Source organism: Amblyraja radiata, chromosome 3 (assembly GCF_010909765.2).
Source record: "Amblyraja radiata isolate CabotCenter1 chromosome 3, sAmbRad1.1.pri, whole genome shotgun sequence".
Lineage (NCBI taxonomy): Eukaryota > Metazoa > Chordata > Chondrichthyes > Rajiformes > Rajidae > Amblyraja > Amblyraja radiata.
The window spans coordinates 41,784,501-41,798,942 of NC_045958.1; the positions used below are offsets into that span (position 1 = coordinate 41,784,501).

General features: G+C 41.4%; 1 protein-coding gene across 4 annotated transcripts in view; it reads left to right on the forward strand.

Moving 5' to 3' along the window:
- dapk1 (death associated protein kinase 1) overlaps positions 1-14,442 on the forward strand; it is a 198,366-nt gene that overhangs the window by 80,601 nt on the left and 103,323 nt on the right. For all 4 annotated transcript variants that reach the window (XM_033017683.1, XM_033017684.1, XM_033017685.1 and 1 more), the window contains exon 3: positions 11,765-11,986. In XM_033017683.1, the coding sequence (XP_032873574.1) occupies positions 11,765-11,986 (222 nt within the window). The remainder of the gene's footprint in view (positions 1-11,764; positions 11,987-14,442) is intronic.

Genomic DNA, 14,442 nt, shown 5'->3' on the forward strand with positions numbered 1-14,442 from the left:
GGAAAGGAAGCCACGTCGGATGTGGTAGATGGGGTGGGAGGATGTTAACGGCGATGTAAAGGAAATGTAGCTTTTTTAGGCGTGGAATTCCCCCCTATTTTTTTAATCTTCTTTCCCCGCCTAAAAAAGCTACATTTCCTTTACATCGCCGTTAACATCCTCCAACCCCATCTACCACATCCGACGTGGCTTCCTTTCCATTGGTGAGACCTAGAGCAGACCAGGCGACCGTTTTGTTCCCCACCCCCCTCCCTACTGTGTGCACCCATTTCTCCCACTATCCACAACCCTTATCCCCCCCCCCCCTTGTTCCCTTCCACTTATATCCCTCCCTCTGCCTTTACATTTCACTCCTTAGTTCTCTTCTCTCCTTATCTGACACTCTTGTCTCCTTTAGTTTTCCTTTTGCCCTCTAATCAAATCTAGTCTTTCTACACCCATCTGCCAATCAAAAACCCCACTCACCTGAAATGGAATTTCTGCCTTTGTACTGCCCCCAACTATTTTCAGTCTGAAGTAGGATCCCAACCCGAAACTCCGCCTCTCCACGTGCTCCAGAGATGTTGCCTGACCCTCCAAGTTATTCCAGCACTTTGTTCTATGTCTAGATTCCAGCACCTGCATTTCTTAGTGTCTAAATCTGTAGGTAAACGGAAGGACATCAATGGTTACAAAAAGATAGTTTTGTCTTTTTAATTTACAGATATTTAAAATTAAATATGACTGCTCCATTAATTTACCCTGTTCACCACCATTTTTTAACTATAAATCTTAGTTCTAAATCCTGGAGATTCCAAATTTTCATGGTCTGTCTTTTTCAAACAACAGGAAATGTTTAAAATATGTGTGGCTAGTCCCTTATTTTGCTATCCCGTTGCAGAATTTCATCAATATAGCTGAAAGAAGTAAAAGGATTAATTGTGCACACAAGGATATGTAGAGGCAAACTGGAGGAGTTGTGAAAGGTTGGGAATTTGCAGGGGTTGGAGAAACCATAACAGTTCTAGTGATGTTGACATAGTTTGGATTCCTCAAGACTGCCAGCCAAAAACAGTTTCTTTATTGTTTATCCCGATTTTACCTTCTCCCCAAAATCCACAAACCTGAATGACCTGACCATTGTTTCTGCCTGTTCGTGTCCTACTGAACTTATTTCCACATACCTCGACACCATCCTATTCCCCCCCCCCCCCCCCCCCCCCCTGGCTAAATCCCTCCCTACCTATGTTCAAGACACCTCCCATGCTCTTCGTCGACTCCAGAACTTCCGTTTTCTAGGCCTCCATTCCCTCATCTTCACCATGGATAACCAGTCACTCTACACCTCCATCCCCCACCAGGAGGGTCTCAAAGCCCTCTGTTTCTTCCTCGACCGGAGAACCAACCAACCCCGTCTACTGATACTCTCCTCTGCCTAGCGGAGCTGGTCCTTACCCTTAATAACTTTTTGTTTGACTCCTCCCATTTCCTCCAAATACAAGGCGTAGCTATGGGCACGCGCATGGGCCCTAGCTATGCCTGCCTCTTTGTAGGGTACGTTGAACAATCTTTGTTTGAGGTGTACCGTGGCCCTATCCCCGAACTCTACCTCCGCTACATCGACAACTGCATTGGTGCTACCTCCTGCACCCACGCACAATTCACTGACTTCATCCATTTCACCACTAACTTCCATCTGGCACTCAAATACACCTGGACCATTTCTGACATTTCCCTACCATTTCTCGACCTTACTTTCTCCATCGCAGGTGATAGACTACTGACTGACATCCACTATAAATCCACTGACTCCCATGGCTATCTGGACTACACTTCTTCACACCCTGCTTCCTGTAAGGACTCCATCCCCTACTCCCAATTCCTCCGTCTACGCCGCATCAGCACCCAGGATGAGGTGTTCCACACCAGGGCATCGGAGATGTCCTCATGCTTCAGGGTTCCCCTCTTCTACTATAGATGAGGCTCTCACCAGGGTCTCTTCTACACCCTGTGACTCTGCTCTCACTCCCCATCCCCCCCCACTCGTAACAAGGGCAGAGTCCCCCTAGACCTCACCTTCCACCCTACCAGCCGTCACATACAACAAATAATCCTCCAACATTTTCGCCACATCCAACGTGATCCCACCACTTGCCACATCTTCCCATCTCCTCCTCTGTCTGCTTTCCGCAGAGACCGCTCCCTCCATAACTCCCTGGTTAATTCGTCCCTTCCCACCCGAACCATCCCCTCTCTGGGCACTTTCCCTTGCAACCGCAAGAAATGCTACACTTGTCGCTTTACGTTCACCCTTGACTCCATTCAAGGACCCAAGCAGTCTTTCCAGGTGCGGCAAAGGTTCACCTGCACCTCCTCCAACCTCATCTATTGCATCCGCTGCTCTAGATGTCAGTTGCTCTACATCGGTGAGACCAAGCATAGGCTTGGCGATCGCTTCGCCGAACACCTCTGCTCGGTTCGCAATAACCAACCTGATCTCCCGGTGGCTCAGCACTTCAACTCCCTCTCCCATTCCAAATCTGACCTTTCTGCCCTGGGCCTCCTCCATGGCCAGAGTGAGGACCACTGTAAATTGGAGGAGCAGCACCTTATATTTCACTTGGGCAAGTTTGCACCCCAGCGATATGAACATTGACTTCTCTAATTTCAGGTAGTCCTTACTTTCTCCTCCCCTTCTCAGCTCTCCCTCAGCCCTCTGGCTCCACCTCTTCCTTTCTTCCTCCCCCCCACCCTCACATCAGTCTGAAGAAGGATTTCGACCCGAAACGTTGCCTATTTCCTTCGCTCCATAGATGCTGCCTCACCCGCTGAGTTTCTCCAGCATTTTTGTCTACCTTCTTTATTCATGGACTGAATTGTAGGCCAACCAAAATTAGATCAGCATCAATGTCAAGATAAGAGAGCATCTTTTCATAGAAACATAGAAAATAGGTGCAGGAGTAGGCCATTCGGCCCTTCGAGCCTGCACCGCCATTCAATATGATCATGGTTGATCATCCAACTCAGTATCCTGTACCTGTCTTCTCTCCATACCCCCTGATACCTTTAGCCACAAGGGCCACATCTAACTCCTTCTTAAATATAGCCAATGAACTGGCCTCAACTACCTTCTGTGGTAGAGAATTCCACAGATTCACCACTCTCTGTGTGAAAAATGTTTTTCTCATCTCGGTCCTAAAAGATTTCCCCCTTATCCTTAAACTGTGACCCCTTGTTCTGGACCTCCCTAACATCAGGAACAATCTTCCTGCATCTAGCCTGTCCAACCCCTTAAGAATTTTGTACGTTTCTATAAGATCCCCCCTCAATCTTCTAAATTCTAGCGAGTACAAGCCGAGTCTATCCAGTCTTTCTTCATATGAAAGTCCTGACATCCAAGGAATCAGTCTAGTGAACCTTCTCTGTACTCCATCTATGGCAAGAATGTCCTTCCTCAGATTTTCATGTCATAAATCTCTGGAGATAGCACATGGACAACAGTTGCACTGAATACACACTGAAGAGACAACAGTGCGAGCACGACTCTAATGTTGGATTTTAGCAATTGCGGCCCTTTTATATATAATCCTAAGGTACAGTAAATTTGCCTGTCCCATTGTTCGGAAATCTCCATGTTTCGGCATAGTGGGACAGCTGGCGGAGCCACAGCCTTACACCTCCAGAGACCCGGGTTCAAACCTGACGTCAGGTGCTATTTGTGTGGAGTTTGCACATTCTCCCTGAGACCACATGGGTTTACTCCAGATGCTCTGGTTTCCTCCCACATTCCAAAATGTGCAGGTTTGTAGGATGAATGGCCTTTGTAAATTGCCCCTCATATGTGGGGAATGGATTAGCAGAACTTGTTTTTTCAATGGTAGGGATTCAATGATTACAGAAATACAATTTTGTAGCCACCAATGACCTATGTCTTTCAAAATTACAAATATTTAACTAAAATATCACGGCTACATTAATTTACCGAACTCACCACCATTGTATCCCCAGCAAGTGTGATAATATAGAACTAGTGTGGACGCCTGATCATTGGTCGGTGTGGGCTAAAGGACCTGGTTCCTGATGTATCTTTCAATCAATCAATCCAGCTTGCTGGGGCACAGATTCCTGCACTCCCTCGCAATTAGCTGGGTTTCCTGGAAACTTATACGGGCTTGGCGCAGCGGTAGAGCTACTACCTCACAGCACCAGAGACCCAGGTTCAATCTTAACTACGTACGGATGGTGTCTGTGCAGAGTTTGTGTTCTTCCTTGTGTTTACTCCGGGTCCTCTGGTTTCCTCCCACATTCCAAAAAGATGTGCAGGTGTGTAGTTTAGTTTAGAGGTACAGAGCGGAAACTAGCCCTTCGGCCCATTGAGTCCGCGTTGACCAGCAATCCCTGGCACACAAACACTATCCTGAACACACTAGCGACAATTTACAATTATGCCAAGCCAATTAACCTACAAACCTGTACGTCTTCGGAATGTGGGAGGATCCCCCGAGAAAACCCACGCAGGTCACGGGGAGAACGTGCAAACTCCGTACAGTCCCATAACAGCAAATTCTGCAGTCTGATATCCACACAGTCCCAGTGGTGCCAGATTATGGGAGCTTTATATTTGTTTAAAAACAATTACATTCAGCTAATTGGCTTCTAACAACACGGTCATCTTTCTCTGTGAAAGGTGTAGAACATAGAAGAACACGCCTGTAGTGCGGCAACAGTACAGGCCTTTTGCCCACAATATCTGCGAAGCATGATGCCAGGACTAACTCTTAACCTAACCCCCCACCCCAGCACGTTCAAGGATCTCACCGCCCTCTCTATAAAAATAAAATAATTGCCCTGAACACTTCCTTTAAACTTTGTTCATTGTGTATAAGATGGAGTATGATAAAGGTTAAGATAGCTGTAGAGCACACGGGTATTTGGACATCCTTTGACGTACAGCACTCCTTAAAGCTATGCACTCTAGTATTTGATTTTTCCATCCTGGGAAAATGATTCTGACTCTTGTTAATGTTGTCGAGCTGGAAAGGGTGCAGAGAAGATTTACGAGGATGTTGCAAGGATTTGAGGGTCTGAGCTATAGGGAGAGAGTGAGCAGGCTGGGACTGTATTCCCTGGAATGCAGGAGGACCAGGGGTGATCTAAGAAGTGTAAAAAATCATGAGAGGAATAGATTCACAGTCTCTTGCCCAGAATAGGGGAACCGAGAACCAGAGAGCATAGGTTTAAGGTGAAGGGGAAAAGATTTTATAGGAATCTGAAGGGTAACTATTTCCACACAAAGGGTGGGAGGTGTGTGGGACGAGCTGCTGGAGGAGGTAGTTGAGGCAGGGACTATCGCAACGTTTAAGAAGAAATTAGACAGGTACATGGATAAGGCAGGTTTAGAGGGATATGGACCACACACACAGGCAAGTGGGACTAGTGTAGATGGGACATGTTGGCCGGTGTGGGCAAGTGGGACTGAAGGGCCTGTTGCAACATTGTATGACTCTCTGACTCTCTACCCTATCTATGCCTCTCAAATTTTATATACTCTATCAAGTCTCCCCACAACCTCTGGCATTCCAGAGAAAGCAATCCAAGTATGTCTATCCTCTCCTTGTAGATAATATTGTCTAATCCAGGCATCATTCTGGTCAACCACCTATGCACACTTTCTGAAGCCTCCACATCCTTTCTTTAATGGAATGGCCAGAACTGCACGCAATGCTCTAAATTAGCTCCATATAGCTCCAACTATCGGAATCTTTTGCCCATAATGCCCATTGAATAGATGGAGGGTTTTTTTAAGTAATATTCATAAAGGATCATTATTGACAAGGTTACGGGTGGAATTCTTGGAAATAGTCTTATGCAGCCTGAAGACTGCAATGACCAGGTTCAGGAATAGCTACTTCCCCACAGCCATCAGGCTATTAAACCTGGCTCGGACAAAACTCTGAACATTAACAACCCATTATCTGTTATTTGCACTTTATCAGTTTATTTATTCATGTGTTTTGTAGTCAATGCCTACTATGTTCTGTTGTGCTGAAGCAAGGCAAGAATTTCAATGTCCTATGGGACACATGACAATAAATTCACTTGAACTTGAACTTGATCTTTTTTGCCCACCTGAAAATAAACTGAGTCAAGGTTTGATTTAAGCTTCACATTCCTGTAATATCGCTGCATTCTCCACGCAAGAGTCAAGGTTTGGTTTAGATTTTTGTACTCAACACTCTGGAGTGTTGCTTCAAATTGCAATCTTCAGAATCAAAGTTGAGGGCAACCACAGGCAAAGAGACAATGTATTGGAGTAACTCGCCAGGCCTGGCAGCATCTCTGGATGACCTGGATAGGCAACGTTTCAAGTCAGGACCTTTCCTCAGACCTGGTGTCTTTTTTTAACAGCGATCATCTGCAGTTTCTTTTGTCTAGTTACACCAGGCATAAAGTCATGGTGGTAACATTGAATTCTATCATTGAACTTGCGTATATGATTCATAAAACAAAAAAACTGACCTGGTCTCAAATGTTGTGAGTGATTCTGTCCAAAGGACCTTAATTCTGTGTAGTTTGATTCTATGACAATGTTAGCGATGCTACCCTTCTTGGATTACATCATGCTTTCTAAAAAATATCTAAAATTGCATTTGGGTCTGGAGCCAGTGAAGTCGTATATCAAGCATACTGAAAACCTTTCCTTTAAAATAACAACATTCTCTTCTAACTGGGTAACTTGATGTACAGAGATTAAAAACAGAAAAGACTAAGAAATACTCATCATACCAGGCAGCATTCTGCTGAGGAATAAATAAAGTTAACTTCTCAGGTCAATGACTCTTCATTAGAGGTTCAATCCTGACCTCTGTGTCTGCTGTCTGTGTGGAGTTAGCACAATCTGTGCGTGTTCATGTTGGCTTCCTCCAGGGACTGTGGTTACTAGCACAGCACAAAATGCATGCTGGTAGATTAAGTAGCAATTGTAAATCACCTCTTGTTAAAGGTTTATGGCAAAAAATAGAATAAAAGGTATGATGATGAATTTATGTTACAGGGGTAGAATAAAATGAGGCGAGAAAGTTGATAAGCTCCTGTGCTAGCTATAACATTAACTATATGGCCTCTTTCTGTGTGGCTGTAAGATAAGACATTCTGATTCTATGTCTCCTTTCTTGGAAATCTGCTGGGCCTACTATGTGTTTCCAGTACATTTTTATTCAGAATTTTCATTTTCCGTAGCATTTTGGAATTTGTTTTTCTCTCTCTGTCGCTTGTTGTGCATTTTAATGCAAATCTCTGTTTGAAGCTGGGCACGCATGCTTCCGTCTGTTATTCTGGTCAACATCCTCAATACTGTGCTGTATGTAGTTGATTGCGTCATTAGCTGGCATATCATCAGATCTGTGATTATACATCTTCCCCACCCTCCCCTTGACATCTCTTTTTTGTTGATATCGACATTATGAAATGGTGACTTTTGGTCTTTTGGCAATAATTGGGATGCAATACCAGGATCTGCCTTGGTTGATTCAGCAGTTACTTTCTACCTGTTCTTTTATAGTTTTGTAACTTTCTTTTGGCAATAACATTTTCAGATATATTTGTAATATTTTAAGAAATTCTGTTTGAGTCGATTTTAAATAAGGCGGCATCAGCATTTCATGTTAAGTATCCATATTTGACCATTCACAGTGTATAATATTTGTATAATATTGCATTAACTTTGATCATACACCAGGTTACAAGGGTACAATGTGCATTGCTGGTCATAAACTATGGTTTGTACTTCCCTTTTAAACTTATTTTGAGGAAGTGTGAAAAGGCATGTTGTGTGGCTTGGGTTATGTTGTTTCCAAAAGAGGTGATCTCTTCATGCCTGAAATGGGGAAATCATCTAGACCATGAGGATCTGTGAATTTATTGTGTGAGCGACCTTCAGCAATCGTAGAGGAAAAACTCTCTTTTGTTCAAGGTATAATATTAAGTGTCCAATCTGCATCTACCAAGCATTGAAGCTTGCAAGATGATGGCCTGTTCATTAAATTAAAATATAACTTAAAACACTTCAACAACTACTTTTATCCTGCAAATCTAAAGCAAACACAAATAATTTTGGGCATAATTATTTGATAATGGATGGTTTTGATTTTCAGGATTTTTATTGTGGTTCTGAAATTCCATTCCACAGTTCGCTCAGTTTTTCATGGAGAACTAAAACTCACTTGGCATAGGATAGATATGGAGGCACTTCGATTGTAATCAATAATCCAGCAGCTTCATTTTTGTTTTGAATTATTGAAGAAGGAAAGAATGAAATGCATGAGAAACAAATTTTAAGTAGATTAACAGATAGGACAATGAAATTCTTGCTTTGTTTCAGCACAACAGAATATTTATGCCTACAATATTCTGTTGTGCTGAAGCAAAGCAAGAATTTCATTGTCCTATCTGGGACACATGACAATAAACTCTCTTGAACTTGACTCTGGATATCCTCCACTCAATCCTGGCTCAGTATCATGAAAGCCCCAGGATCATGAACGTGTTATTGCGTGGGCGATGAGAAATGCAGGCTTGATGGACATCCTGTTGTCCAGGTGTGGGCCATAGGCCACTGTGGCACTATAAAGGATTCACTTTTTGTTTTCTTGGGCCGAAGTTGTGGTGCATTGGAAAAATAATTAGTTTTTCATCCCCCAACTCATGAGCTTTTCATGTTTTCTATGTATTATTTATATGAAAAGATACAACTTTTTGACATCCGTATTATTGTAATGTCGGTCATTCATCATCGTCACTTAGAGATTCTCAGTCATTCTTTTTCATTTCCGGTGTATTTTTCATTTCCTGAGCTTTTGTGCTTTCTTTCCCTTTCCCCGCTTCCCTTTCGTCTATTGCTTTTTTTTAAAACAAATTCTGTAGCCAAAACACCAGTTTTCTTGGTATTTTTCTTCAACATGAACTGCTCAACCCTGCAGAGTGTTTCTTGTCTTCTGAAGCGATGCAATTCTCAGCATCTGCTTCACTTTGCTCCTGTTTCATTGTTGGAAACCTGCAATGACATTGATTGTTCAGATTGTAATCTAACCCTTGCTGTGTTGTCTCAACTGAGCACCTATGTAGCTGAGAAATCTCCACCCGGCATGTTTTATTGACAGATTGTGGCATGTCATTCGATGTAAAATAAGCCTCCAGAGATTTTATGAAATAATTTCAAAAGTTTGATGGTTCGCCTGGGAGGGAGACAGGCCACAGTCAGGGAACATAGAACAGTAGGGCCCGCAATGCTTGTGCCGAACATGATACAAATTTAAACTGATCTGAAGAGGAGGAAGTAAAGTCAATTAAATTTATGACCCTATATGGAAGGATAGAATACAATTTTTAATTTTACTTGTCTAACTAGTGCTACAATGCAAAGTGGCTGCCGAAATGTGAAGAGGGTTCAGTTGAACCATTGAGATGATCAGAATAAAACCAAAATGTTTTGTACATACTTGGTAGTTACAATTTTACATTCTAGTGTGCCTTGATGCATTAGAATTTAGTTTACTATTATTTACTATTTGGGGAAATTTGAAGGTTCAAAAGTAAAATGTTTGTTTTTATTTTGTCACTGCCATTTTTATAAGCCGGGTTTTCAGTTCAATCTCTGACTTCAGTCAGTACCGTCAGTTCCCGTAAGGAAGGCACTGGCAACAAACTATTCACGATGCAGCTCTCCTAGGAAGTTATGATTTGGACCGAATATTGTTTACACCAACCTGACCCGCTGGGTTACTCCAGCACTTTGTGTCTTTTTTTTACACCCATCACTCTAGTCTGTCAATGTAACTTTTGTCACCTATTCTGCTCTTTCCATAAAGCTGCTTGCTCTTTTGTAATATAAAGACATTTTAGTCTGCTTCAACTTAATTGCACGCGCTTTATTTCAGCAGTTGGTCAATGGATTTTTAATACATATGCAATTAAACATTACACAGTGGAATTCATTTTGCATATAATAATGCCAGTGCCGCCGTGTGGCACCATTGCATAAAGCTACAGAACACCAGATGTCCTGCATTTAAAACTGAACATGGTGCGCATTATCAAGGAACAGCAGGGATAATTAGTCAATGAGCTCTCCTTATGAATATATCCACTTATTTAGTCCTATGGACATTGATGTTTTACTGGCTTGAAACCATCTGCGATTAATCTTTAATCTCATCAGTAAATTGCAGCATTCCAATGTTAATGAGGAAAATCTAACCGCTTCTGATCACAATACCTTGAAGACAAGAATTTGAATATCCGAGTACCCACATTTATGCACGTCACATACAAAAGCAATTTAGCATTTCCAATCATTTCCATTTAAAATTGCAGCCACCTGGAATTTGGACCAGGTATTTCTGTGCAGTTCACCTTGGTGCATGTGATGTTTTCCCGACATTAGCCTACACTCTTCCCAACATAAAATTGAAGTTTTAGATGCAACTTACAGCCTCCTTTCAGACACTTGCGTTACATCTGGAAGTGCATATGTTTCATTTAAGAGATTTGTGTCTCTTTCAATGACTTTTTGTGCTTCGTCTTTCTCTTCTCTCCTCTCTAACCTTTGGGTAGACACTCCCTGACTTACACAATAGGCGATTTACATAAACAATCTAGTACAATCAATACAGATTGTAATTTGCATGACACTGTAAGATCACTCAAGTTTACATCGGGAACACACTGACAATAGCAACGGTGCATACCAAGAAGGCCGCATGCCGCAGAAAGTGCTACCACGGCAAAATGGAACTGAAGTTTACCAGTAACTTGAGCAAAACACAAAGTACAGGAGTGACTCAGCATTCAGTCAACTCTAGAGGACATGGATGTACATTTCCTCCACAGATGCTGTGGCGAGGTTTTGAGTTATTAGCCTCTGCTGAGTCGCAGCTGGACTCCGCCGAAAGCGCGAGTTTTAGCCCAGCAGTATTGACGCACGGTTTGAGCAAGAAGAGAGACAAGGATTTGGTGAGCATGCAGAGAAGGATTTCTGTTGGAATCCAATTAATATTCTCAGTGAGTTATTTTTGGCAAGGGGTAGAAACAGATACCGAGTTAGTGATTCCGACTTGGTAAAATCTGACTTGCGTCAGGGTTCACAAATCGTACCCCTTACGTAAAATCATGGAGTACGTGTATGTACTGTACTCCGGCTGTTATGTGGAGATTTTGCATTTACATACAGAGACAACGAAATGCATTTCGTTGTCTCTGTACTGTACACTGACAATGACAATTAAAATTGAATCTGAATCTGAATCTGAATTTTGCCAAAAGAAATGACATCCTTTAGGTACTTTTGCAAGCAAAATGTTTCCAGTAATGCTAAATTCAATGTGGTTCCATTCTAGATTGCACGGGTCCCGCCTAATGAAGGATTTTTTAATGCAAACTATCAAATCTGTGCTTTGAGCAAACCTTTGGCCAAAATTTTATTTTGCTTTTCAAGGGAGCCTGAAATACAAATATAAAAGGGTATATTCTAACTTCTGTGGACTGCTGTTGTGCATTGCACTGCCATCATTTACATAGTTTGTTATCAGGTTCTGAAGGTGACTATCTCCATGGACACTTCCATGTAGTAAGACAGGAGAGAAACTTGGTGAACTACAAAAACTATCAAATACATTCAGAAATAACATTGTAAAACCGAATGCAGCAATTGTAATACTTTGTTATTGTGATAACTAATAGGTTTGCAGTAACAACCGTGTTAATTTTCCTTTTTTATCTTATTTTTCAGTGGACAATTTGCAATTGTGAAAAAATGCGCAGCAAAAAGTTCTGGGATAGGATATGCAGCGAAGTTCATCAAAAAGCGGCGCTCGAAGTCAAGCCGCCGTGGTGTGAGTCGTGAAGACATTGAACGAGAAGTCAACATCTTAAAGGAGATAGAGCACCCAAACATTATAAATCTGTATGATGTTTATGAGAATAAAACTGATGTGATCCTTATTCTTGAACTGTAAGTAAATCTTTAAACTGTTTTGCCTTCATTATATAAATGTATGAAAAAAATGATCTTTTATTTGAGTGAGTGAATTCATTCTCCTGACAGTACTGTGAGCAACAATACCAAAGAAGCATTGAGAAGACCATCAAAATTTTCAAAATTATGTCACTAAAATATGATTTTTTAAATTTTGATCCAAATGTCTAACTCCTCATAATGAACAGTGATCTGATCTTTGCACGAATCCACTTCCAAACCTTATGCTAATCTGAAAAACTGTCTTTATTCATTCACCCCATTTCTCCTTTCTGATTCAATATATTGGCTCATGTTTATCCTCATTTGTTTTGTGTAGTTAATATTTCACCTGTTTACTTTAAATGGGAGTATATAGTTTATAGCTTCATCTTGTCATGTCACCTTGACTATTTCCTTGATAAATAATGTGATTTTTTTTGAAGTAAAAAGGAGGGGGGCAATACCTTAGACATTGTCTATATGGACTTATGCGATACATTTGATAAGGTTCCTCATGGTAGGCTGCTCTGGAAGTTTAGATCGTATGGGATCCAGGGAGCGCTATCTGACATGAGAGGAAGCAGCGGGTGGTAATGGAAGGTTGACTTTCAGATTAAGGATCGGTGCTGGGAACATTGCTGTTTGTAGGTTATAATAACGATTTGGATGAGAATGTGTAAGGCATGATTAATAACTTTGCAGATGACACTAAAGTGGGTGGTATTGTAGATATTGAAGATGGTTGTCAAAAATTACAGCAGAATCTTGATAAGCTGGGCAAGTGGGCTGACGAATGGTTAATGGAGACAAGGTGCTACATTTTGGAAAATCAAACCAGGGCAGGACCTTTACAGTGAATGGCAGGGCCCTGGTGTGTGCAGATACATAGTTCCCTGAAAGTTGCGCCACAGGTAGATAGAGCGGTTTCAGTATATTGGCCTACATCAGTCGGGGTAAAGAGGGCATATTTTGGATGTTGTGTTACAGATGTACAACACATTGGTGAATCTGCATTTGGAGTATTGTGTTCCCTTTTGGCCACCCTGCTATCAAAAGGATGTTATTAAACTGGAGAGAGTGTAGAGAAGATTTACGAGGATTTTGGCAGGACTCGAGGACCTGAGAAACAGGTGAAAGTTGGGCAGGCTAGGATTTTATTCCGCCAAGCGCAGGAGGCTGAAGGATGATTTTATAGAGGTGTATACAATAATGTGGGGAATAAAGAGCGTGAATGCGCAAAGTCTTTTACACAGATTAAGGGAAGGCAGAACCAGAGGATAGAGGTTTAAGCTGAGAGGGGAAAACATTAATAGGAACCTGAGGGGCAACTTTTTCACACACAATTGTTATTCAAATGACATTTGAATATTGTTATTCAAATGACATTTTACTATCCAAACAAGCATAACTTAATTGTGCAGATTATTTGAGACCCATATAATTAAGTAATACACAGAATGGTAAATCTACATGGAGTGTAATGCTGAATTTACATGGCCTCTTTCAAAATATGCTTTTTTCTTTTTGTCCATTTTGGGCCAATATGTTAAGGATTATTTTTGGCCAGTCATTGAATCACTGGGAGCACATAAAATTGTGCAAGTCATTGCAAACCAGAACTTTCATAAAATGTGGCCTTTTAAAGTAATTCAGGGTGGCACAGCGGTAGAGTCACCTTACAATGCCAGAGATCCGAGTTTGATCCTGACTGCGGGTGCTGTCTGTGCAGAGTTGGTATGTTCTCCCCGTGACTGCGTGGGTTTCCCCTAGGTGATCCTTGCACACATCAAAGACGTACAGGTTTGTAGGTTTATTGGCTTCAGTAAAAATTATAAATTGCCCCTAGTGTGCAGGATACTGCTGGTGTACGGGGATTGTTAATCGGTGTGGGCCGATGGGCCTTCCATGCTGTATCTCTAAAACTAAACCTAAAACAGCTTCCCATCTCTCCCTTTCCGCTGCCCCACACAATTAACTATCTCTATAGCTGCACTCCAAGATTCTTCTGTTTTCTGTGTAGTTTAGAATAATTTATCATTTGCTGCTTGTCTAAAGTCAACTGTTTTAACACAACTTAGTATCTGCGTATGATAAATTATCTCTTCTGATTGCTTTTCATTTCAAGCTTTGTCGCTATAATCATTTGTTTGTTATTATTTGTGCGATTTGAAAATACTCTATCCCACCACAGAACTTTATTGTCGTCAAATTCAATTTAAACTTGTTTCGATTTTGTATTATTCACCTTTGCCCACACAAAACCATAGAAAATAGTATTAAATAGCTGTCCTTTAAGCAACTATTAACAAACAGGAAGGATCTAGATTTACAGTTAAGAAAAAAATGACCTTGTTTATGTTGTCATAAGATTAATTTATGTCACAATATTTTTCCTATTTCCACATCTATGCAAATGTAATAACTTAATGATCACTTCATCAGGTCGATAT